General features: G+C 36.0%; 2 protein-coding genes across 2 annotated transcripts; one reads left to right on the top strand and one right to left on the bottom strand.

Moving 5' to 3' along the window:
* Positions 1–5,298: 5,298 nt before the first annotated feature.
* LOC133317571 (uncharacterized) lies at positions 5,299–6,742 on the bottom strand. Its single transcript, XM_061519434.1, has one exon. It carries the CDS (start codon positions 6,543–6,545, stop codon positions 5,427–5,429), a length of 1,119 nt encoding a protein of 372 aa, XP_061375418.1. The 5' UTR covers positions 6,546–6,742; the 3' UTR covers positions 5,299–5,426.
* Positions 6,743–25,594: 18,852 nt separating this feature from the next.
* On the top strand, positions 25,595–26,161 carry LOC133317549 (uncharacterized). Its single transcript, XM_061519415.1, has one exon. The coding sequence runs from the start codon at positions 25,595–25,597 to the stop codon at positions 26,159–26,161; it is 567 nt and encodes a 188-aa protein (XP_061375399.1).
* The last annotated feature ends 1,130 nt before the right edge of the window (positions 26,162–27,291 follow it).

A 27,291-nucleotide genomic window follows, 5' to 3' on the forward strand; every position in this document is an offset into this window, starting at 1 on the left:
GGCATAACTGGAATAGCATGAGGGAATTTCGTGATTGCTTAGATGAATGTAGCTTGTCTGACATTGGCAATCAAGGTCCTATTTTCACTTGGCAAAGAAGAAATCTTCAGGAACGTCTTGATAGGGTTTGCGCTAATGATAATTGGAACTTTGTTTTCCCTAACCGTGTGGCTTTCAACTTGCCTTTCTTTGGCTCAGATCATCGACCAGTGTTATTATGGGAAGGTCAACCTGCTATTTATCCGAGAGGGGAGCGTCCTTTCCGTTTTCTAGCGTCCTGGTTAACAGAGAGCACTTTTCATGAGGTGGTTAATGGATGTTGGTTAAACAATGTAAACTGGTTGCATGCTATGGAGACATTTCGGATTAATGCTTCGGAATGGCATAGAAATGTTTATAGGATTGCTCTGAAAAGAAAGAATGATTTGCATGCAAGGATTAGAGGTATTGATAGATGTCTTAGTTATCAGTACAATCATAGCCTTGAGATGTTGCAAAAGGATCTATGGAGAGAACTAGACAAGATTTATCTTCAAGAGGAAATTACTTGGTTTCAAAGATCGAAATTGAATTGGTTTGCTCTTGGAGATAGGAACTCGCGTTTCTTTCATTCTGTGACGGTTGCCAGACGTAGGAGGAATCGCATAGATACGTTGAAAAACTCTGAGGGAGTTTGGATTGGTGATCAACAGGTTTTAATGGAAATGGCTGTTTCTTTCTTTGAAAATCTGTACACAAAAGATCCATTACCTAAACCGGCTTTTCCAGTTCGTGGCTTTATTCCAGTTATTGAAGCGCATGCTTTAGACACGATGAGTATTATGCCAAACAGTAAGGAGATCAGAGATGTAGTCTTCTCTTTTGGTCCATACAAGTCGCCTGGGAAGGATGGGCTTAATGCTCTTTTCTTTCAATCTCAGTGGGATAAGGTGGGTGAGTCAGTTATCTCTTTTGTGAAAGGTGTGTTCCTTCATCCGGATAATATCAAAGAGGTTAACCAAACTTTGATTTGTCTGATTCCTAAGATTGATGTGCCTGAATTACTTAAAGATTTCAGACCTATTAGCCTTTGTAATGTTATTTACAAGACTGTAACTAAGATTGTGGCTAATAGGCTGAAATTTCATATGGCTCACTTGGTTATGCCTAATCAATGTGGTTTTATTAAGGGTAGACAAGGAGCGGATAATATCATTGTGGCTCAGGAAATCATCCATTCCATGAATAAAAAGAGAGGAGATAAGGGTTGGATGACTGTCAAAGTTGATTTAGAAAAGGCTTATGACAAGATTTCTTGGGAGTTTCTGAAAGACACGCTTGTGGATGTTGGTTTGCCTGAGAATATTATTTCTCTGATCATGTGTTGTGTCTCGTCATGTACAATGAATTTGTTATGGAATAGATCAACTACGACAAAATTTTCTCCTAATCAAGGTCTTCGTCAGGGAGATCCTTTGTCTCCTTATCTTTTCATCCTTTCCATGGAAAGACTTGCTCATTTGATTAATGTAGCAGTTCAAGAGGACATTTGGAAGCCTATCAGATTGAATAGAAGGGAACCACTGCTTTCTCATCTATTTTTTGCAGATGATCTTCTGCTCTTTACAGAAGCCACAGAAGGGCAAGCTGTTATTATTAATAAGATTCTTGATTGTTTTTGCAGGTGCTCTGGTGAGAAGGTTAGCAAGGAAAAAACAAAAGTCTTCTTCTCCAGAAACGTTAATCATACCCGAGTGCAAAATCTAAGCCAGTTGATGGGCTACTCTCCTACAAATGACTTGGGTAAATACTTGGGTATTCCTCTTCGTCATAGCCGTGTTACAAAGAGTACGTTTGGCTATATCTTAAATCGGATGCAAGCTCGTTTAAATGCCTGGAATCAACGTACTCTTTCATTGGCAGGAAGATCAACTTTGGCTAGGTCAGTTCTTACTGCAATTCCTCAATATCCTATGCAAACTTGTATTATTCCTAGTGGTACGTGTGATCGTATTGAGAGTGTAACTAGGAATTTCATTTGGGGATCAACTTCTGAACGAAGGAAAGCTCACCTGGTTTCTTGGGAGACGGTCTGTTTGCCGAAGAATGCAGGGGGGCTTAGTTTTCGTAAAATTAAAGAGAATAATATGGCTTTTATCATGAAGCTAGGTCACCGAATCATGACTGGTCGTAATTCGTTATGGGTTCGGGTCCTTCGTAGCAAGTATAAGGTGGAGGAAAGGCTCATTCCAAGTATCTCGGCTTCCGCAAATGATTCTGGTTTATGGAAGGCTATTGTTAAGTATTGGCCTCAAACTCTAGAGAATTCTCGTATCATTTTAGGGGATGGGGTTCATACGTCTTTTTGGATGGATTCGTGGGTGCCAGGATGTCCTCAACTTGTTTCTCTGGCCGTTCAACCTATTTCTCCTATTATGACTCATTGGTCTACGTCTCAATTTGTAACTTGTTATGGTAATTGGGACTGGCCTTTATTTCAGCACCTTCTTCCTACTTCAGTATTAGACAAGATTCGTAGTGTGCTCCCTCCTATAGTGGATCCTTCTCCGGACCGTGTTATTTGGGAAGGTAGCCAAGATGGGGTTTTTTCAGTGAAATCAGCTTATAACTATCTCATGGGTACCTCGCATTATCATCACGATAGGATTTGGAAGGTAATTTGGGTTTGGCCTGGTCCTGAACGTATTAGACAATTCTTATGGCTTCTCTACAGAGGTTCTCTTTTAACTAATGTTCATAGAGTGCATCGTCACATGGCTACAGATGCAGGGTGTCTGAGATGTCATTATAATCTTGAGGATAGTTTACATGCCATTAGAGATTGTCCTGGTGCCAGGGAATTATGGGAGCATTGGGTTCTTTCTGATAACCGTAGTGACTTTTTCTCCATGGATCTTCACCTATGGATTCAGACAAATCTAAGATTAAAAGGTCCGTTTCAAACTGATCGAACTTGGCCTTTGTATTTTGGGGTGATAGCTTGGTGTTTGTGGGGGGAAAGAAATAAGGCGATCTTTGATCAAACTATCACCTCGAAGTATGATCTCATTAGGCGCATTACCTATACTTGTGGTAATATTCAATTGGCTAATGAAACCCTTATTAAGATTGGTCATCAGGAGCTTAGAAGAGAGGAACGTCTTATTCACTGGAATTTTCCCTCTGAGGGTTATGTTAAACTTAATGTGGATGGTTCCAGTATAGACAGTGGGCAAAGGACTGCATGTGGTGGAGTCATAAGGGATGCTGCTGGGAACTGGTTAACTGGTTTTACAAAATTCCTTAGGAGTGGTACTTCTACTTCAGCGGAAATTTGGGGGTTCTTGACAGGTATGGATCTGGCTTGGCATAAGGGATTTAAGAGAGTCTTTGTGGAGGGTGACTCCAAGGTGGCTTTGGAATTTATAAGAAAAGGGTGTGACGTAAGTCATCCTCTTTCTGCTTTAATCATCCGAGCTCGTAGCATGCTTCAAAGAGACTGGATTATTCAGCTTAGTCATACTTATAGAGAAGGCAATTTTGTTGCTGATTGGCTTGCTACTCATGCACCTCATCAGGATGGACAACTGATTGTGCTAGATGTCCCCCCAACAGCTTGTTTGGAATTGCTTCGTAATGACTTGAAGGGAGTTAGTCTCCCAAGATTGTGCCCAGTATAGAGTTTTTTTTGATGTTGCTTTAGTTTTCATTGTATTTCCAAAAAAAAAAAAAAAGTAATCTTTTTGGAGGAGTGTCTTGTTTTGTTTTTAGAATGTATGAGAAATAAAAAGAGGTGAACCTAGATAATAATTAATTATAAACCCTAAAAGGATTAAAATTTAAAAAAATTAAATCAGAAGATTGTATTATACAAATATCTTATATTCAAAAGATATGAAACCATGATTCTATCAGATGAAATTTTATTAAAAAGGTAAGTATAAAATAGCATGTACGGTACCATTTAAACATTTCGAATGCAATGAAATGGAATATAATGCCCGTCAAATTAAAGAATGCACCTTCAAAATTTCAAGAATACTATATACCAGCTCCTTATATAGAGTTTCCTATAGGATGCATCGACAAGGTATTAATTTAATCTAAAATACATCAACATTTTAAAAACTTAAATACCTTTAAAAATGTAATTAAAACTAATGGAATGATTTAATAAGCTAAAAAGGTGAAATTATGAATTTGGGTTTTGTTTTTTTAATACAGAATTTGATATTTTCTTCCTCATGGGTAGATAGATGGGTAAGATGGCTATTGTAACGGGTCAAGACACTACCAAGCCTGCTTTAACAACTGAAGAGGGTAGATCCAGGCCCAAGACGCTTCACCGAAGCCGCTCTACTTGGACAGGTACTAGAGTAGTGCAATTAGGACGCCTTTGAAAAAAGTGATTTTTATGCTTGTTTATTTTAAAAGTACTTATTCCAAAAGTTATAGCTATTTATATGTTTTAAAAAGTATTTGGATTTTGAAAAAAATACTTGGATTATGACTCTTGTTTTTTTTTAGAAACTAAAATTTGTAGTTTAAAAAAAAAGAATAAATTTTTGATTATTTTTGTAGCTTCTGTTTTTTTTTTTAAACAGACGTCTAAACAGACTTTTAAATAGAAATATATTTTTTTTGAAAAAAAAAACAGCTTTTGACCCAAAAAAATAAATAAAATCCAAACGGCCCTTAGAATCGGCTAGCCAAGAGCATCCGATTTAATTTTAAAGACCTCCTTTTCTTGTTTGTTAATCGTTAACGTGTTGTGAGGGATGGTCATCCCATTGTGTTTGTAATTTCCGTTTATATGTGCGTAATTATTGGAAAAAAATTATATACAGGACCAAAATTCCAATTAATGAAAACTATAAAAACTAAGCATATATTTTAACCTAACAAAAAAAAAACTTTTTCTTGCTTTTCTTTTTTTTTGTTTCCCAAATAAAACAACTTTCGTATACCACAAAACATAGCACCTGATTAAGCTCTTAATGAATTTGCAGTATATCTCATGTTTCAAATGAAACAACTTTCAGTTCTATTGAAAAATAAAAAAGGGAAATATTAGTCTCCTTTTACATGAGGTAGTTTATCTCATTTTCTCTCACTTCGATTTTCGCACCTCACTTTTTTTTTTCTTTTTCTTTTTTCTTGTAATGGTGGGACCCACCTAGTTTCTCTCTACAACATAAGATACCTATCTTATGTAAAAGGAGATTAATAAAACCCAATAAAAAAATACAGAAAAACAAGAATTAAACTAAAACTTGTTCATAAAAACAAGGTTTAATATATCTCAGTAGATATCTCCCATATGAAATCTATGTTTTCTCTTTCTTCTTCTTATATGGACCCAATTTTAAATATACATGAAGATAATTTATTTCATGAAAAATATTAAACCCTTAAAAAAAAAAAAAAAAACTTTAAAGTGCAAAGAATCAATTGATCTTCTTATCCATGTTCTTGACAAGCTGACCCATTTGAAACCTCCAATACAAGAAATAAGCTAAGCCCACTCCAATCATCACATACATCCAAACATTCTCATCCTCACTCTCCTTTGGGGACTTCACCTCCTCAATTCTAAAACTATCCCTCTCTGAATTTCCCGAAATACCCTCATCCATTCGCCCGTACAACACATAGGTCCTATCACTCTCCCCCACAACAACCGAAGTTGGGAACCCCTCCACGTCGAGGTCAATTTTGTCAAATACCACACCCTGGCCCCACCCATCATTGCTCTTGAGGAACCACACCTTGTTGTTCACAGGCGACACCACCAAAACGACGCCGTCACTCCTCATAACGGCGCCGTCAGCCGACATCAGATCCTCGTTCAGAAGCACGTGCCTGGCCGTACCGTCGTCCGCATCAACCTTGAACATCTTCCCCGTATTGTATTGCACCACCAGGAGGTAACCGTTGCTGACGTAAACGATGCCGTTTAGGCCGCAGTAACTATACGGTGTGTCGGGGAGCACGGGATGTTCTGTGAACCTCGGCGAATTCGAGAAGATCGAAGCTTCCCCTCTATCGTTGACCTTCCAGATGTAGTTGTTGAAGGAGTTGGTGACGTAAGCGTTTCCCTTGAAGTCCACTGCGACGTCGTTTGCGATGGCGTCGTCATCGGAAGAGGGGAGAAGGGAGAGGAAGAGGCGGTGGCCGGAGCGGAGGTCGTAGGCGGCGAGGGCGTTGAAGGGTGGGAGGGGTTTCATGGCGTGGAGCACGGCGAGGACGCGGTTGTTGCGGGAATCAACGGCAAGGCCCAAAACGGTGACGTTTTCGGGGAGGGAGGGGTCGGAGATTAGGGTTTCGACGACGCCGGCGTCTGAGACTGCAGAGATGGTGCGGCGGCGGAGGGATCCGACAAGAAAGTGCTGCCCTGTTGGGTCCCACGCGAGGCCTTCAGGGTAGAGGTTCGGTGATCGGAAATTGATGACGTGGTTGTTTCCGGCTAAAACTGTGATCGATGGTGAATTTTCGACGGCGACGAGGAAGAAGAGGAGGACGGTTGGGACGGCGGTAAAGTGGTGTTTGGATGAGAATATTGGCATAGTGAAGTTTCGACCCTGTGAATGTAGTAGGGTGTTTGGTTCCAAGGTTATTTATGTACTATGATTGAGTTCAATTTCTTGTATAGGGGGTTTCTTTGTGGTTTCTGTCAAATGAGAAAGGTCAAGGGTCTTCAACCACTTTTCTTTATTGGGTAAATACGAGTTTTCAAAATTGGTGTTTTGCTGTTCCATGTTCGTTATAGGGTTTTTAATCTAACAAGTCTCTTCTCAATTTAATATGTATTTAGATGTCATCTTAAATAAATAAATAAATAAATAAATTAGCGTTTGTTTCGATCAACTTTTTCTCCCCGTTAAAAAGTTAAAAAAATTTCAAAATAAAAGTTTTTTTCAATTTACATATGTTTGGGGGATAAATTATTCGACCCGTCTCTTTTTTTTTTATGAACATCTCTCAACAAAGCCTTCTTCATACACACGGTCAGGAATCGAACACCCTGTCGGCATGCTCAAGGAACCCAGCTATCTATCAACTGTGCTGGACTTTGTTGGTACCCACCTCATTTTCTACTTATCTTTATCTACCACTTTAAAATACAATTAGATCATAATCTTAACTAATCTTTATCTTTCTCTCTTTTCTTGAGATTCTGATCTAACGGTGTTAAAGAATAATAAGAAAAAGATAGGTAAAATAACATATCTCATGTTTTAGATGGAACTTTAGAAGTAAATCTAAAAATAATACTTTTTTATTTTTAAAAAATGATGCTTTTTTAAGAAGATAATTTTTGGATTTTTAAAAAAAATAAAAATACTTTTTACTTAAAAGTGCTTCTTAAATATTAATGCAAACATAAAATAGTTCTGACTTTTGTATTTATATTTTTATAAAAATCATGCATAAAAGCCATTTTCTTAAAGGTCATCTAGATGGGCCTTAAAGTGATGTTTTATTTTTTAAGTCAATAATCCTAAGGCTGTAAAGGGAGACAGAGTCCTCATAATTCATAACATTATCATTGCACATGAAGTTATGCACTCCATGAGAGTAAAGAAATATAACAAGGGTTGAATGGCCATCAAAGTGGATTAGAAAAAACCTATGCTCTCCAAGATGTTGGCTTACCCGCAAGAGCTACTCGCCTCATTATGGACTGTGTGACCACACTTGCACAATAAATGTGTTGTGGAATGGCACTACTATGGTAGAGTGAGGCCAACCACCTTTGCCCATATTCCACAACAAATAGACACCAATCTGAGCTCGTGGAAGAGAATATCCCTATCCCTAGCTGGGCTTGCTACCTTAGCCCAATCTGTTTTGTATAGAATCCTTTCATATTCGATGCAAACTTGCCTCCTCCCTAAGAGAAAACAATTTGTAATTTTATTTTGTGATCATCAATTGAGAAGAGAAAGATCCATGCAATGGCTTGGGACAAGGTGTGCAAAAGGAAACAGTTGGTCATGGCATCCTTACCAAGCGTGATTCACTTTGGGTTAAGGTCATAAGGAATAATATAACATAGGTGATGATCTATGATGCACTTACACTTGGCCTATTGTATATGCCCAACCATTGATTGAAGAAGCTCGTAGTCAACTAGAGTTGTGGCCTAATAAATATAGCCCAATTGTTGAAAAGACAGTGATTTAAAATATAACAAATTACAATCAAATCCAAATCTCAATAAAGCAGCAGATGTGATTGTGATTTGTTTTGGAAGAAAAGGAAAGCAACATATTTGACGTGATTTGAGATTAAAGATTTGGGATGTATTTTGAATTATTTATTTGTAATTTTTTATTTATTTTTTAGATTTTAATTACTGTTATTTTATTTTAGGAAGTTTTATTACTTTTAGAATTCTAGATTTAGAATTTTGAATCAATTTGTAATTAGTCTATAAAAGTAAAAGGGTGCTTATGATCCTTATTCTAGGAGTTGAATTTTGTTATTTGAGAATATAGAAATTGAGAACCGAATGGTTACTCTTTTGAAAAAAATCTCAACTTTCTGTTTAGCCACTTTTCTATGCGCTTTCGGTATCAATCTACTTTCTCATATCTTGGTTCTAAAAGGAACTCTTCCTTTATGTATAAAAGTTCTAAAAGAGTGCGGGGCGGGTCAGGAATGAAAATATTTAAATCCGTGAGTTTTTTTTACAAAACCAACAGCTTGAGGAGTCGATAGTTTTTTATGGGAAAATTGCCCAAGATTTGGAATTGGTTCATCTATAGAAGGTCTCGTTTATAATTTTATGTATGCACAAAATAACCTATGTTCTGTTGGTCTAGCAGCGCCCCATATATCAGTTGGACTTTTCCCCCACAGGGATGAACCAAAGTTAATATGGATGGGTCCAGCTCAAACGATGGAACAAAATCCAGTTGCGGAGGTGTGCTCAAGAATGACAGAGGTCTCTGGATTTTGGGATTCTATAAATATCTGGGCTTTGGTTCGTCTGTAGCTACTGAACTTTGGGGCTTTCTTTGCGGGCTTGAAGTTGGGTGGAATGTTGGTTATCGTCGAGTTTGGATAGAAGGTAACTCCCTCGTGGCTGTTGATTTCATCAACAAAGGCTGCCCAAAAAATCACCCCGTGGCCCCCATTGTTGACAAAATCCATAGGCTATATATTGGAGAAACCTTGGACATCTGTCACTCAAACCTTTCGCGAAGGGAATATAGTGGCAAATTGGATAGTATTTGGGGGGACTTGTTAGAAATGAATTTCAGTGGAGTTCGTAGTAGCCTCAGGTTCTGTCCTAATTAGGTGGTCTTTGTAATTTGCCTTATTTTTGAAAATAATAATAATTCTTTTTATTTAAATTTTTTTTTGGTAAAAATTTAAGGAGAATGATATTGTAACAATCAAGTTGTGTTACTACCATATTACTACCAATTAATCTTACCGTTAGATTCATTATGTTAATCCGACGGTTATATTTATTTCCATCTTTGTATGGTCATGATTTCCCAAATTTAATATTTTATATTTATTTTTACCTTTGGATGGTTATGATTTTTCATATTTAATGTTTTCACTTTAAATATGGGGAATCATAACCATACAAAGATGGAAATAAATATAACCGTTGGATCAACATAATCGATCTAACGGTGAGATTGATTGGTAGTAACATGATAGTAACACAACTGAGTTGTTACAATATCATTTTCCACAATTTAAATGCAAAATAAATAAGTGTAATTTCTTTTAAATCCCATCAAAAGTCTTATATATTGTGTGAGAGAGAGTTGGAAACACGAGGCCAAAAGGCCAAGCTTATTCATTGCTAGAGCAAGCATATTAAATTAAGGCCATGTAAGTGTTTATTTTTCTTTCTTTTTTAGTACATATTATTTTTCTTTTTGTCAAACGGTTATATTACACTGGATACCCCGAAAAAAAAAAACAGTTATATTACATTTTATTTTTTGTAGATATTATTTTAAGAAAGGTTGTAATAGGTGATAAATTTACTTGCTAGTAAATATTGTTGGGTTTGCTCTTTTACTAAAGCCCAAATGGGTTATTAGTATGAGAAGAGCCCAAGGAACCTAGAGCCCAATGAGCTAGGGTTTCTTGGAACCCATATAAATAGTACCTCTTAAGTCATCAGCCTCTAAGGTCTTCTTTGTGAGAAAGAGGCAAGCTCATAATCTAATCAGTGCCCACACACTTCCCCTTCCTCCTCGAGAGATAGTTTGGAAGATCTGCCACAGTCCAGCTTCAAGGAGGTTGTTCGTGCTGCGGCACTGAGGTGAGCTGTTCGTGAAGAGGAATCCTACAAGGGAAGATTCTACACGAGACCTGCGCACCGAGAGGTAATTGTGAAACAAGGATGATTCGGTAAGCATACCAATGTACTAGGTCCTAAACCGCTTCCGCATAAATCTAAGATTTCCTTCAATTGGTATCAGAGCCTTGGCTGTACATTGGTATGTGAATCTAGTTTCACTATTCATGTAATTAGTTTTGCTTCTTGAAATGTGGCACCTAGGGTTCTAGGATTATGGTATGAATCTAGCATGTGTATTTTATAATTCATTTTCATAAAAGTTTAAATTTTAATCGGTAAAAATGCTTTAATCCATGGTTAGGATCTCTCGTGTATTTCTCGATTTGTAACAAGGAGGCTAATCCCATATGATTAGGTTTCCTCCTTGCTGTTTTTGTTTATTTTTGGAATTTCTGTGTATTTTTCAAATATTTTGTAAAAGTTCAAGATCGAGAAACCGCGAGTAAGATGCGCAGTCAGAACTGTCGGAGACTTTTCGAGGTCTTCCAGATCTCGGAATGAGGCGATCTATATATGGTTGGAAAGAGGACGGAAAGACGAACGCAACGGTGGGTGGCTTACCGCCATCTGAGTTTACACGCGCCACCACGCGCCTTCACAAGATTCTGAGAGTGGCCGCCACTCTCCGGCAAAGAATGGGAGAGTGAGGGAGCGTCCGGCCACCTTTTTGGGTGATTCCGGCGGCGGTGCACTCGTCTCTACGTGGTGGTCCTTCCCCTGGAGTTTAAGCTTGATTTGACTTCGGGTGACGGCGCGGCAGACCTGACGGCTAGGGTTTCTCTTTCGCGTCCTAGGGTTTCTCGCCAAAGGATTGGGTCTTTGGGCTTTTGGGCCCATGAAACCCTAAAGGGGCTTGAGACAGATACTATGGGCTAGACGAATTTCGAATTCCAAAGTTGTATTATTTTATTTTATTTTATTTTCTTTAAAATAGGAAGGCCATGGATTAAAGTAATTAGATTTTATTATTTAATGCTTTTATTGATTGGTATAAATTATATGATTGATAACATGCTTTATTGCGATAACATGCCATATAGAATAGGTGGTGCCATATTGTTGCATAACTTGTATGATTGCATGAGCATAATAGCTATTATGTCTTCAGCGACTAGTATGATAGTTATTATGGGATTATTTTGATTTTAAATCATCCTAAGAAATTAATTAATAATTATTATGATTTTTATTAAAAATCTAGATTAATAATTGAATTAATTAATTTTGGATAATTAACATCAAGACAAATAATCGTTATGGAAATTATTTTGATTTCAAATTATCCTCATAAATGATAATTATTATGATTGTTGCAATCTAGATTAATAATTAAATCAGCTATTTGGATGATTTAAATCTAGAAAAATAATTAGAGAAAATTTCCTAAGAGAATTCTTTTATTTTGCGAGTAATTTGTGGGTTTTCTGAAATGGTCATGGAATAACACACGCTGCATACAACATTCATGTATCATGATTGTTTGGAGCACACGCTGACGTAAAGTGACCGGATTTCAGGACCTTAATGCTTTCAAAATTATGTTAAGCTTAGTGCACGTTTATCGGTGCTCTTACTTATATAGTTTTTGAAATCAAACAAAGGATACTCTCAATTAAATAATTCTTGGAAATTAGAAAATGTTGCTTATGTTGAATGGAAGGAGATTTAAATTAAGAAATTAATTTAACCTTCAAGCGCATTATAAGGACCATTAATAAAATAATCATGTGAAGTCTCATCGAATAAGCATGATTGAATTTTATTAGATTGGACCTAAATAATTATGGGAGGAGATTTAAATTAAGAAATTAATTTAACCTCCAGGCGCATTGAGGGCCTATCAATAAAATAATCATGTGAGGCCCCAACAGATTAGCATGATTGGATTTTATTAGGCCTTAATAATTTCAAAATTTTAATAAAGTATTGTATGGCCCATCGTCGATAATACTAAGTTATTAAAGATAATTTTGAAATTAAACAATGAATTCGACAGGGCTTATGAAAATTCTCAAGCAAAAATGTTGAATGAGTGAAGGTTTTAAAAATTAAATAATTTTAAAACCTGCGGGCTCCATTTGTGGGTTTATTAGTGAAATGGTTATCGCTGAAGCCCCATCGGATAAGGATAATCAGATTTCACTAGATTAAATCTTATTAATTTCAAAATTTTAGTAAAGTATTGTACGGCCCATCGTCGGCAATGCTTAGACACTAAGGATAATTTTGAAATTAAACAATGGTTAATTACATTCAACTTTGGTAAAATTGTTAACCCTCCCATCGAGGCTCTGGCAATGGCACTGAAGGCCCAAATAACAATTTTGGTTTTTACAAGTGACTTGCCCATCGTAAGCCTTGTAAAGATAAACTGAAGGATTGTTAACAATAAACAAGAGTAGTTATGAGAATCTACTTGCACTTCGTTTGTTTATTGCATTATTTGTTTGTAATTGTGTGCTTTATATGTTTTTCAGAAAATATCTTAGAAATGATTTTGAGTCGAAAACCTCTAGATGGTACCAACTATGAATAAGTGAAAAGCAAATCTTTGATATTGTTCTAAAACATGGAAGCTAAAATTTGTCCTGACAATGTGAGGGCCATAGCAACCTGCAGAGAAAGCGTTTAAGGAAACTAAGATGCATTTCTCAGATTGAGAAAGGGCAGATATGGTAGTTCGTTGCTATATTATTGTCAGTCTTTCCAAATACTTGCAAAAGCAAGTGTACATGATTAAGAGTGGAGTAAAAATGCTTCAGACTCTTAATGACATGTTTGCTGCATCTAGCAGCTCTGCTAGACAGAATGCAGTCGGTGCAGGTTTTGCTAAGAGTCTTGTTAAATCCAAAGGGAAACCCAAGGGTGGTAACAAGAACAAAATGACTTGGTTATCAGTTGTCAAACCAGTTGCTATGAAGAAGCCGCAAGGCAAGTTCTTCAAGTACAAACTAAAGGGACACTGAAAGAAAAATTGCCCAGAGGTGATGAAAAGAACCAGACATGGGCATATCAAGGCCTGATCAGTGAATGAATTATTGATTCAGGAATCACTGATTATGTTTGTTACTCTTTGTAGTAGTTCAAACATGGCATACCTGTCAGCAATGGACATAGATATTTTAAGCTTGAAAATGGGAACTTGTGTCTGCATTTGCAGTAAGACAAGTTATTTATAAGACTATGGTTTTGGGTGACTGTTTATTTGTTCCAGATTTCAAGAGGAATTCAATTTTTGTTAGTTGTTTTGGTTAAAACATGGGTTGACAATGCAATTGATTCCTCAGTTACATTTCGAAGTTCATCTTCGTCTTGTTTGTTCTGGTACATTGTTTAAATAGTCTTTATTACCTATGTCCTATAACCTTTTTTAAATTTGTTATGTTGAATGGAAAGGATGATGAACAAGGATTTTCACCAAAGAAATAAAAGTTTCAAATGAAACATAACTTTGGCCTTTGTGATTGAGTCACATTATCTCAAGTAGAAAATATGTTTTAGTTAAAAGAGATACTGAAAGTTCAAGAATCTTTTAACTAACAGCTACATGTTAGTCCTATTTTGAAGGTAAAGTGGCCAAGCAATCCTACAAGGGCCAAAAAGGTTTGCGCAACTATTCAACTGGAACTGGTACATACTAATGTATGTGGACCAATTAGCGTTCAGACCAGAAGAGGTGATGAGTACTTCATTATATGAATGTTTACTCTGGATTTGGACAGATGAACCAAGTGCGCCATAAGTCTAAAGCTTTTGGAAATTCCAAGAGGTTTAGTCTGAGGCAGAAAAGCATGTAGGTGTTCAAATCAAAAACCACTTTGGTCTACTAAAGTGTTTGGCTACCTGTCTGGTAATTTCAGGTCTTACCTGATTTAAGAGGGGATAGTTTTCGTAACTGTCAACTCTAAGAACGCATTAGTTGAATGAAGTTGCAGTATGCAAAAATCAAACATTTCTAGACTTGGTGAAGATCATGTTCAGTTATTCATCTTTGTCAATGTTGTTCAAGGGAGATGCCTAAGAGAAGGAAATGTACCTTCTTAACTTGGTTCCGTCAACGTTTGTTGTAAAGACACCTAAAGAATTATGGAAGGGGTGCAAGCCCAGATCTAACCATATTCGAATTTAGGGTGCTACGACACACGTCCTACAACAGCAGTCAAATGAGATGGAATCTTGTATGGAAGTGTGCATATCTTTTGGCTACCCTAAGAGAACTAGGGATGATTTCTTATTTAGTCTTAAGGACAAGATAATCTAAGTGAGCACTCACATGATTTTCTTAAAGGAGGACTAGATAAGAAATTACAAGCTCTTAAGTTAGGTTATTCTCGATGAGATTTATCTCAGATCAAGAATTTCCAGAATCTCTAGAAGCTTCATCCATTGTTCCCTTGATTGTTCAAGAGGGGATAGATATATCTCTAAGTGAACAAACAAGAGAACCATGATTGGAAATTCAACATGATAATATATAAGTGAAACTAGTAGAAATATTAGTATCACATGTAAAGGAACAATATCAAGGATAATCGGATCCTCAAGAAATTGAAGATCCATCATTTGACCCACTATTTGTTTTACCTATAAATACACAAGGTCTAGTGCAGTACATTCGTAGTAGGAGAGAACCTTGTTAACTCTCAAGTTGTCTCTTGTTGAGTGATATTGATCCTACTAGTTACGATAATACACTAGAAGATGTTGTTGATCAAGTGTTGCTCACGCTATGAACAATGAGATGAAATACTTGTATTTCAACTCCGTTCGGTCCTAGTAAATACACCAAGAGGGGTAAAACCCACAAGGTGCATGTGGACATAAAAGGCAAAGAGAGGATGGACAGAAAGGTGAAAACCTTCAAAGCTAGCTTGGAGGCATTTTTTGCCAGACGCCATGCTTGAGTCTATCCAGATTCTCTTAATTGCTATAAGTCTCAATTATGAGATTTCATTTTGGGAGTTGGATGTCAGGATATCTACATACAACAACCAAAAGGGTTTATAGCAAATGAGCAGGAACACACGGTATGCAAGTTGTGAAAGTCTATTTCATAGACTTAAGCAAGCATCCAGGTCTTGAAACATCATTTTTGATCAGGTTATCAAAATTTTGATTTTGAGAGAACCTTGATGAATGATGTGTATTTGTATGTAAAGGATACAACGGAAGACAATAGCTTTTCTGGTACTTTATGTAGATGATATGCTCCTTATTGGAAACAATGTGGAGGTAATATCAAGCATAAAGAGTTGGCTAAGTTAGTGTTTTGGTATGGAAGTACTGGGGAAGCCAATTATATTCTTGGTATAAAACTCTTATGAGACCGGAAGAATAAGTTGTTGGCATCACCTCAGGCTACTTACATTGACAAAACCCAAAATTCAACATGAGAATTCTAAGAGAAGAATTATAATTCTCAGATGTGAAATTCATCTTCCTAAGGAGTGACCAAGACTTCTAAGAAGGAAGAATGCATGAGCAAGATATCTTATGCTTTGGCAAAGGTAGACTCACACATATCATGTTGGGCGTTAAACCAAACATCTGTCACGCAGTGGGAGTAGTGAGATAGTACCATTTTGAACCTAGAGGAATACTAGATTATTGTTAAGCATGTACTCAAGTATCTTTGGAGAACGAGAGATTATATGCTGGTTGGGAGTCTTGAAAAGCTGAGTTTTCAAAAATTCAGTTATTTCAAGTGGATATTGACTCAAGAAAATCAACCTCGAGCTATGAGTTTTTCACTAAACTCAGATAGCATTAGAGGTGGATCTTGCAGACCCAGTTACTAAGAGTTTGCCTGAACTTGTGTTCGAGAGGCATGTTACTTCTTTGGGTCTTAGGAGGATCCCAGACTTGCATTAAGCAAGTGGGAGTTATTGGTTTCATTGTGCTCTTGGAGTAAGACAATGAAACAATAAAATAATTTTCTGAATTTCATAAATAAGGTTTTATTTATTTATTTTGCGCACTACTTACAAACATAAAGGTCCGGATCAAATTGTAGAGTATATGATCATATGGATACGTTCATAGAGGACATGATCATAGGTTCTCACAATTGATGAATGGATTCACAGCTGTTAAATAAAGTTGGGCACTTTATTTAGGCTGCAATATTTTATGAAATGGTTTTGTCTGAATCATTGTAAAATATTGGTGTGAGTTAACATTCACATTGAAAGGATCAAGGAGAGATTTGATTAAGGTTGTTTTTCTGTCATAAGGTATCAAATCTCTAGTTAACTATAGTTATGTAATTGCTCTTAATCCTGAGTTTATTATAAATAGGTAATCAAATAGTTTTCATTCTTTGATTTACCAACGAGTGAGGTTCGATCTATTGACGGCCAATAACTCGGTATTTTGGGAGTGAGATTATTTGATTATCGGTATTTATGAGATAAACAACATGGAATTTGTAGGATATGTCCCCTTGATATGTTTCAGTACTTGGATATTAAAGACACTGGCCAGTGCATGTAATCCATTAGAGAAACTATCATAGTCAATGGAATAAATAATTGATTGAGTTACAGAAAACTTGTCAATCCATTATAGACATTTTACAAAGGGGCGATGCATATTCATGTTATAAGTGTTGTTAATCTTGGAGTTCAAGTTCGGGCTTTTAGTGGAGTAGCACCGAATTATATAATCATTTGTTGATTATCAGGAGCCTTGATTAATAACAGATGGTAGATCCCCAAGCTAGCTTGAGACAAGGGATGGGGTATTTTTCGGATAGATGATGACTTATGGGTTACATGATCTTGGGTTTTACGACTCAAGTTTGTATCCAAAAGAGCAAGTGGGAGATTGTAGGGTTTGCTCTTTTACTAAAGCCCAAATGGGTTATTAGTATGAGAAGAGCCCAAGGAACCTAGAGCCCAATGAGCTAGGGTTTCTTGGAACCCATATAAATAGTACCTCTTAAGTCATCAGCCTCTAAGGTCTTCTTTGTGAGAAAGAGGCAAGCTCATAATCTAATCAGTGCCCACACACTTCCCCTTCCTCCTCGAGAGATAGTTTGGAAGATCTGCCACAGTCCAGCTTCAAGGAGGTTGTTCGTGCTGCGGCACTGAGGTGAGCTGTTCGTGAAGAGGAATCCTACAAGGGAAGATTCTACACGAGACCTGCGCACCGAGAGGTAATTGTGAAACAAGGATGATTCGGTAAGCATACCAATGTACTAGGTCCTAAACCGCTTCCGCATAAATCTAAGATTTCCTTCAAATATAACCCTCCCTTCTAAAACTTATCAAATTTATTGTTAAAAAAAATTAACCAAACTTGCTGATATGACATCATTGACATCTTTTATTATGTTTCGTTGACAAATTATAAAAAGATTTAGAATAAAATTGAAGCAAAGTAATTATGAGACAAGAAATGGATTGTAAAATTAAGAGATGAAAATTATTATCTTTTTCTTTTTTGAATTTGATGTATCTTTTTTTGTTCTTTTTCCTTTTTTCTACTTTGAATTATTTTGCATTAAAAGGAATTTTGCATCACATATAATTTGGTTAAACATGAAGGTAACCTCAAAATGCAAGTTATTCAACAATCCTCCTGTTAGACTTGATTTTATGTTTCAGCTAATCAGATTTTGAACCACTTCAATTAATGGGATGGAAATTAGCTTGCAAGGGTTCAATTAGCATTAGAATTTAGAGTTGGATTGTATTCACCAATTCAGGATACCACCTTAGCAAATAATATGCGCTGTACTATATCAATTTGCCCACCTTGTGTCCTCTATTAGGGACGTGATTGCCATGATATGGATCCAATCACGTCCTAACAAGTAGTTGAACTTAGAAAGTACCACAATAAATAAAGTGAGCCTTTCGACGGTGTTAGATTTTGATCGTGGTGGCTTTTATATCATAAAAAGAATCATTTGTTCAAACTATTAAGTAAGCTTGTATTAATAATTTTATATTATATTTTTATAACATTAAAGATATTATCTGAATGAATGAATAATACTTTGCCTTTACGCTGTCTACACAATAGGGGAAATTATCATGTCTCCTCTATCACTCTCTATGCATCGATGGAGCTTCTCTTTTCCTTTTTTTTTTTTGGAGAATAAAAAATTAAGTAAGATATTCAAACTATTGTGTAAGATATTCTCTTTTCTTTGGTTTCACTCATATACTCTCTTTCGAAAATTTTGTATTCTCTTTCGAAAATTTCATTTTTTGTTGCTCTAGAGATTAGTAGAGGCTGTTGCAAATTTTTAATGATATATATACCCACCTTTGAATTTTGTTAACATTAATTGACATATTTAATTATATTGTTGTGTTAGGATATATCCATACTTGATGTTTCTTCTTGACTAATCTTAGACTTTTTATACATCTCTTTCATTCTTTTGATTTTATTTGCTTGAGGATAGACAAGGACTAGTTTGGAAGAGTTTGATAATACTTTGAATTTTATAAAAAAAATTTGGATTACAGATGAAAAAAACAGCAGAAAAACAATTAACCACGAATGATCCTGGGCTTAGAAAAGCCCTACAGGTCCTCTAGTAGCACATCTTTGCATTCAGCAGGGGGAGTCTCAAACCAACCAGTCTCCCAGCCGGTGAACTTGACATGAGAAGCCATCTAATCTGTCACTTTGTTGCCCTCTCTGTGGACATGAGACACTTCCACTCTCCAGGGTCTCCTAATCAAATTTCTAAACTCCTTAATCAAATGACAGAAGGGATTATCAGTGGGTGGATCCCCCTCTTCAGTAATTAGTTGATTAGCCATAATGGAGTCACCTTCCAAGATAATCTACCTAAGGTCATGGTGCCAAGCTCATTCAAGACCTGTAAAATAGCCCCAAAGTTCAGCCAATAAGGCTGTACCTTGCCCAAAATTTTATAACCTTGGAATAAATTATAATTACAAAAATACCTTGATTTTTGCCTTAAAATAATGTCATTTTGGGCTCAATAAAGATAACTTATATGCATTCACTGCAGAAAAAATGAACCATTTTCTATATTTCACAAACAAAAAGCAACATATAGAATCAACCCAAATTTTATTATGAAATAAGTTCATTTTTAATTCTATTTTTTTCTTTTTCCATATTGATTAATTTATAATGTGCTTATTTAGTGATTTTGTGACTTCATCCCTCATAGATTGATCTAAAGGTTGTATGTGTACTTGGAAATTTAGAATATGAACAGGAACTAGATAACATTACTATAATTGTTTTTATCCAAGGATAGACATTACCTTGTGCAATCTTTTGAAATTTATTATTACTATTATTATTATTTGCAAAAATATTAAGGTATCACGAGAATTGAGTCTTAACTAAATTAGTTGAATTCTATTGTTCAATATATTCAAGAGAATCAAATTGAAATAAAATTATAAATAAATGAATATTGATGTTCTTGACCTATATTATGGCCCAACCAACCTTAAAGAATGAGAGTTATCCACTACTAGAAAAGACTTTATTATCGACATAATTTTTCAACGAAAAAAATTCTGTTGAAATTACTGATTGAATTTTCGATGAAATCTGTTTTTCGTCAAATTTTTTGATGGAAAACCGATTTCGTCAAAAGTTTTCGATGGAAATCAGATTCCATCGAAAATTTTCGATGAAAAATTAATTCCGTCGAAAACTTTTGAAAAAAATAAATGAAAAAGAAATAATATTTGTGGACTTTTTGACAGATTTTAGATTCTGTCGAAAACTTTTAAACAAGTTAAATGAAAAAGAAAATATTTTTTTGACTTTTCGACGGAATTTAGATTCCGTCGAAAACTTTTGAAAAAAATAAATGAAAATAAAAATATATTTGTGGGCTTTTCGACGGAATTTAAATTCCGTCGAAAGTTTTCTAGGGAAATAATTGTTGGGCAAGTGGCTTCTTACATAGGACGCTTACGGAACACCTAAAGGGGGTGAATAGATGTTCTAAACTTTTTAAAAAACTTTTTCTTAGTAGATCCTTAAATCTGTAAAGTCTAGACAAAGTTGAACAATTAAGCTCAATCACCACACCAACTCAACAAGATTGACAGTTATCAAATTATTTTGCAAGTTCAGTTCAGATAACAGTCACACTGCTATAACAATTTTACTAATTTTACCTTAGGTCCCTATATGCCCAAAATGATTTCTATATGATGTATATCAATAGAAAATGTACCTGTTTACAGAGCAAACGCAACAACAAGCTTTCTTATTCAAAATAGAAAATAATTAATTTCCAAATACAGAAAACAGTTTAAGTTCTACAGTAAATATATCAGAACCAGTAAGGTGCTACAACACTCTAATAATATAACAGAAAATTGCTACAGCAAAAACAATAACAAACCAGAAGCAGTGTTACTTTTTGTCTCAAAAATAGAATATTCAGAAATTAAATCTGAGAGACAAGAGACACACGATATATCCTAGTTCACACCCACTGAGCCTAAGTAGGGTGCTACGTCCAGACTGAAGTAGCTGCAGATTTATCACAAGTGTACCTGTTTTACAAATACGCGTCACACAAGCAATCAAAGAAAATATCAAAAACCTTCCTAGTGCCTACACTGCTCCAAGCTCTGAGAATACACTCAAGCCGAACTTACGGAGTTCACCAACTCTTCTCACACAAGACCTCCACTCTCCCTAGTGAATTCTTGAAGCTCCAGGCCTTGAGAAACACTCTCAAGCCAAGCACAAGATTTTCAACCCACAAGGTTGCACCCACACACCTAGGACAGATTTACAGCACGCAACTACTCCACTTTAACAACCAATATAGAATTTTTCAGAACTGTAACAAGTGAAATAACCCAAAAAATACAGTGTCCTATCACACCAAATATATCACAGTAATATCAATCTAAACTCCACAAATTTTATGCTATATGCAGAAACTTAAGCCAATGACCTATGTATCAAAATCTCTAAAATCAATGCACCAAGGAGCTTGGATATTACACAATTAATTTTCTAATCAATTGACACCAAGAAATCTGATTTAAAAGAAAATATCACAATGTAAATATAAAAATCAGATTCCAAATTTCAACAGTAAATCTTTATACCAATAAACAACTCAAGAGATTTAATATTCAGATTAAACAACTCAAAATCCCTAAAGCATATGAAATAATAGATCTGGAAATTTAAGATTAAATGCTTTAAATCAAAGATTCATAAAATATTTGAGTTGGTTAGAAAATACCACAACGAAGCCCTAAATTCTTTATCAAAGATCCTCAAATTCTTCTCCAAGAAAATTATGCAGCCACCACAAACAAACGAGGAACTAGATCTTTCTCCAAAAAGATGATTAAAACAGAGATGTGAAAAAATCAGCGTTTCAGCATTTATGAAAATTAGAACCAGTGTTTCTTGAATGATGAAGACTCGATTAGCTAGAGAAAATGAGCGTTACGTTTTTCCTCTCTTTTTTTCTTTTTCTTTCAAGATGGTTGTTAACAAGAAAGTGTGCTCAGCGTTACTGACGAAGACGAAAAATGCATTGGTAAAGTGAATTCCCTTTTTTTTTATATTTATTACTATATTCTTAAGAGAACCTATGTGAACTTTTCGTATAGCTTTTTATATATTGATACCAACCCACGTGATTGAACCACAACAAAGCATATTATTATTATTTTTATTACTTAACATTATATATAAACCAAGGAGTAAACCAACGTGACAGTGTTAGTATACAATTTAGCTTGATATGCAATAATATGTATTGGCATGCAATGGAGCTTAGGTAGATACTATATGATATAATATAGTGTGTAACAAAATATCTAAAAATACCTAACCACTTGTATCTTCAAATTCTATCTTCAATTTGAGACTTCTTGTAAATCTTTTGTCATCATCAAAATATATATTCCATAATGCATAGGAGGTCTTCAATAATTTCCGTTGAAAATTTACGACGGAATTGCTAATTCCGTCGAAAAAATCGTTACCAACGAAGAGATACTCGCCGACTTCATTTTCGTCGATAAACCGTCGAAAACTTCATTTTTGACAAAATTTTAACCATTTTCGACGGAATTTTTTCATCGAAAAAATAGCATTTTTTAGTAATGATCCATCATCGAGTAAATTTCTATATAAATAAATAATAGTTGTCACTTTATGCACACACCTTCTTTGACTCCCTGCCTATATATACAGAGATCTACTACCACTCGTAATAATTTCATCCTATGATGTATCGATACTTCAAAAACTCTGACGCGTTGTGTCAGACACTTCTCGACACTCCCCGATATTTCGACACTCCAACACGCGTTGCAGAGACTCAAAAAAAGGTTCCAATGTTGCATTGCATTTTGATTTTCAACTATTAGATTTGTTGGATTACGATTACCATTTTATTGAGTTTAACATAAATATTTGGGATATCTTATGTTTCTTTGCAAAATTGATGGGTGTTATAAGTTTAGCTTAATTTTTTTTATTAAATTATTGAATATAAAATATACTATATACTACATAAATTAAAAATTTATTTAATATCAAAATGTGTCCTAACGTGTCAAAATCTAGCAATTTTTAGAATTAACGTATCGGAGTATCATGTCCTGTATCCTATTTAATCCATAAACACTTTTAATACATAATTGGAAAATTGAAATACTAACCAATTTTGTTATTGTCTTTGTGTCAACAACCATGTCACATAATAGTTCAAGCTTAGAAGTGAAAGCCATCAATAGTTTCTATATTATATCTCTCTAACACATCCTCTCACGCAAGAGCCCTTTGCACTTTAAGCGTAGATATTGTACTAACTCATTTTGTCATTCTACTTTGTACTGACTTAATTCCACTATAGAATGAGAACGGTGAGGATCAAATTTGTGACCTTGTGGTAATTGGCTCTAATTCCATAATAAGCAACCACTAATCCTAAAAGTTCAAGCTAAAAAGTAATGGATCTTCAATGGTTTTATATTATATCTCTCTTACACTTTCCTTCGTATTTTTCTATTTTGCAAATTAATTAATCTTACTTTAATAGTTTAATTACCCTATGCCAGATGCCACCGAGAAGTTTTTCAATAGTCACATGGGTAGGCAAAGAACTCATGACTATCCTATAATGCTAAATGAAGATGCATGATCAGAGAGAGTGTAAGGCCTTATAAATTGGTATATGTTAACTCTCCCATAAAAAGTTAATTTTGGGCATAATATTAATGATTTTGTGCCTAATATTATATATAATTCTTTTATACTCATATGATAATTGCATTAATCTTGTCGTTTCATGTTTTGAATGAGAAATAGGCTAAGTCTTTATATTTAAAGTTATTTTGAGTGCATATTCATCGTCTTTGGAAATTTTATTGCAACTTAGAGTCATGGCGATGCTATAGAAATCATGCGTTTAATGAAACGATGCGTTCAAAACTTTAACATAATGGATAAGAAGAAAACATTTGAATTCAAATTCAAATACAAAGATAGGTGCTACAACACTGGATAAGGTATAAGAAGGTTGCGAAAGTTAAGAGATAAGCATATAACCTATCAAATCTGATGCACCCAAGCTGACTCGCTTGGATTGGGCTTTTCCATAAGTTATTTTTTTATTTAGGGATTTTTAATAATTACTAGTTATTTCCTTTTGTTATTTTATATTATGTTTGGGTGTGCGTTGATTGTGCGTTATCTCCTTTGATTGCGCATGATTATAGTTATTTACTTTTTTTGTTATTTTATTTTTTCTATTTAAGGCTTGGAGAACCCTATTGTTATTCAGTTATTTTTTGGTTAAATAAAATTAAGAAAAGAGAAATAGTATTTTCTCACAATCCTAGTTTGGTTCTTCTTTCTGTTTAGCCAATTGGTTACTGCTTCGGCATTATTTGGTATCAGAGCTCTGGTTGTCACTTAAATGGCTGAACAGAACAATGGCGGTCGAGGTCGTGGACGACGGGGTCGAGGCGACGATGACGGTAGAAGGCATGGTAACACCCTTTATGGCGTCGACGAACAACCATACATCGACGCGCGAGACGCCACAATGGCAGCAATGGCCGCTACAATGGCAGAACAAGGTAGACAAATTCAGGAGCTCAAACAACGAATTGCCCAAACACATTTGGACGAGTTAGATGAAGGAAGGGAATCTGAAAGATCATCTCATGAGGAGGAAAGGAGCGAAAACCCTTTCTGGGATTGGAACCAGGAGCGACGAGGATGAAGTCAACCTGGAAATCAATCCGTTTTTTTCAATATTGGGGTGAAGATTGAGATCCCAGAACTCGAGGGCACCACGCATCCAGATGAGTTCATCGACTAGTTGCACACCGTCGAAAGAGTCTTTGATATTAGAGACTTGACAGAAGACCAAAAGGTCAAACTGGTCGCTATCAAACTGAGGAAGCATGCCTCAATTTGGTGGGAACATATTAAGAAGCAGCGAAACAAAGAAAGGAAGTCAAAGATCAGGAGTTTGGATAAGATGAAGAAACTGTTGCAACAAAAATTCTTACCAATTCACTACCGGCAGGAGGCATTTGTTGAATACCATAATCTCAAGCAGAGAGACCTATTAGTTGAACAATATACAACAAAGTTTGATCGTCTGCAGATGCGTTGTGATATCGTAGAGGAGGATGAGCAATTGGTCGCTCGTTACCTAGGAGGACTGTGGACTGAGATCTCAGATGTTGTATACCTGCAACAATATTGGTCATATGAGGACGTATATCCACTGGCTTTGAAGGTAAAGGATCAGTGTAAGAGAAAAAGAAGTACTTCAAAATTCCAACCCAGATTTTCTGATAAAGAAAAGTCATCAAGCTCAACAACCAACACTAGTGTGGGGAAGGATCCTTCTAACCCGAAACTAGTAAGCAAAGGGGTAACGACCAATAGTGGAGCTAGCAAGACAAGAACTATGGCAAAGAGGTGCTTCAAATGCCAAGGTTTAGGACACTTCGCTGCTGATTGTCCAAACCAGCAGTATGTTACTCTTGTCGATACAACAACTGATGATATAGGCCCACCTATGATGAGTATGAAGAAGATTAGGTGGATGGAGGGTCTGAAGAAGGTGAGATTATTTATGGTGATGTTGGAGAATCCTTGGTTGTTCGGAGGGTTCTGAGTGTTGACGTAGCTGATGATGAGTTATGGCTCCGACACAATATATTTCACACAAAGTGCACCAATGATGGCAAGGTGTGTAGTATGATCATTGATGGGGGAAGCTGCGAGAATGTTATCTTTAATACCATGGTCGAGAAGTTATGAATGAAAACTGAGGAACACCCACAACCCTACAAGCTTTCTTGGCTGAAGAAAGGAAGTGAGGTGAAGGTGAACAAAAAGTGCCTCGTGCAGTTTTCTATTGGTAAGAAATATACTGATGAGACGTGGTGCGATGTCATTCCGATGGATGCATGTCATATCTTGTTAGGGAGGCCGTGGCAATTTGATAGGAAGACGCGACATGCTGGCTTCAAAAACACTTATAATTTCAAGAAGGACAAGTTGACAATTACTTTGGGGCCTTCTGATTTGAGGAATGAGGCAAAGAATACAATGCTATCCAGAGAAGATTTCCAAGAAGAAGTTGCTAATGCCGTTGAGGTATTTGCTTGTGTGTTGATGGAAGAGAATTGTAATGTTTTTGGCATTCCTTTGCAGGTTAAGCCATTGTTAGAAGACTTTGCTGATGTGGTTCCTGAGAAAATGCCACCGGGATTGCCACCTATGAGAGACATCCATCATTGCATTGATTTTGTGCCAGGAGCTGTTATTCCCAATAAAGCAGCATATAGGATGAGCCCTAAGGAGCATGAGGAGTTACACAAATAGGTGCATGAGCTATTGAAGAAGGGTGTAGTAAGGGAGAGCATGAGTCCCTGTGCAGTACCCGCCTTGTTGGTCCCTAAGAAAGACAGAACCTGGAGGATGTGCGTCGATAGTAGGGCTGTCAATCGAATCACTATCAAGTATCGTTTTCCCATACCTCGCTTTGATGACTTAATTGATCAACTTTATGGGGCAATGGTCTTCTCAAAGATAGACTTGCGAAGCAGTTATCATCAAATCAGAATGCGACCTGGTGATGAGTGGAAGACCGCCTTCAAGACAAGGGATGAGTTATATGAGTGGATGGTTATGCCATTTGGTTTATCTAACGCGCCAAGCACATTAATGCGGTTGAAGATATCTTGATATGTAGCTCCTCTATTGAGCATCACTTACTACATCTGAGGAAAGTGTTTGAGGCCTTAAGGGAACAAAAATTGTATGCCAATCTGAAGAAATGTCATTTCTTCACCAATTCTGTGACATTTTTGGGGTATATTATTTCTATTGATGGTATTAGGATGGATCCAACAAAGGTTGATGATATTACCAGATGAGAGACGCCTAAGAGCATTCATGACATCCGAAGCTTTCATGGTCTAGCTTCTTTCTATAGGAGGTTCATTCAAAATTTTAGCACTATTATAGCACCTGTTACAGATTGTCTGAAAGGAATCAAGTTTGAGTGGACTAAGGAGGCAGAAACGACATTCCAATTACTAAAATGGAAGGTAACTGAAGCCCCTGTTCTGGTGCTACCTGATTTTTCTGATGTTTTTGAAGTGCATTGTGATGCTTCTGGAGTTGGCATAGGGGGTGTCAGTCAAAAGAATAAACCGGTAGCATTCTTTAGTGAGAAGTTGAATGAAGCCAAAGGGAAATATTCTACTTATGACAAGGAATTTTATGCAATAGTTCGGAGCTTGGAGCATTGGAGACACTATCTAATCTCTAAGGAGTTTATCTTGTTTTTTGATCAAGAAGCCTTGAAATATATCAATGGTCAGCACAAATTGATTACCAGGCACGCTAAATGGGTGGAGTTCCTTCAAGCTTTCAACTTTGTTATCCAACATAAGGCAGGAGCACTGAACAAGGTTGCAGATGCACTTAGCAGGAAACACTCATTATTA

Source organism: Gastrolobium bilobum, unplaced genomic scaffold (genome assembly GCF_033153095.1).
Source record: "Gastrolobium bilobum isolate Gb01-03AN ecotype WA unplaced genomic scaffold, APGP_CSIRO_Gbil_v1 utg21772, whole genome shotgun sequence".
Taxonomy (NCBI): Eukaryota; Viridiplantae; Streptophyta; class Magnoliopsida; order Fabales; family Fabaceae; genus Gastrolobium; species Gastrolobium bilobum.

Coding starts and splice junctions, on each gene's coding strand:
- LOC133317549 (XM_061519415.1), top strand. CDS start 25,595: ATGAAAACTGAGGAACACCCACAACCCTACAAGCTTTCTTGGCTGAAG.
- LOC133317571 (XM_061519434.1), bottom strand. CDS start 6,545: ATGCCAATATTCTCATCCAAACACCACTTTACCGCCGTCCCAACCGTC.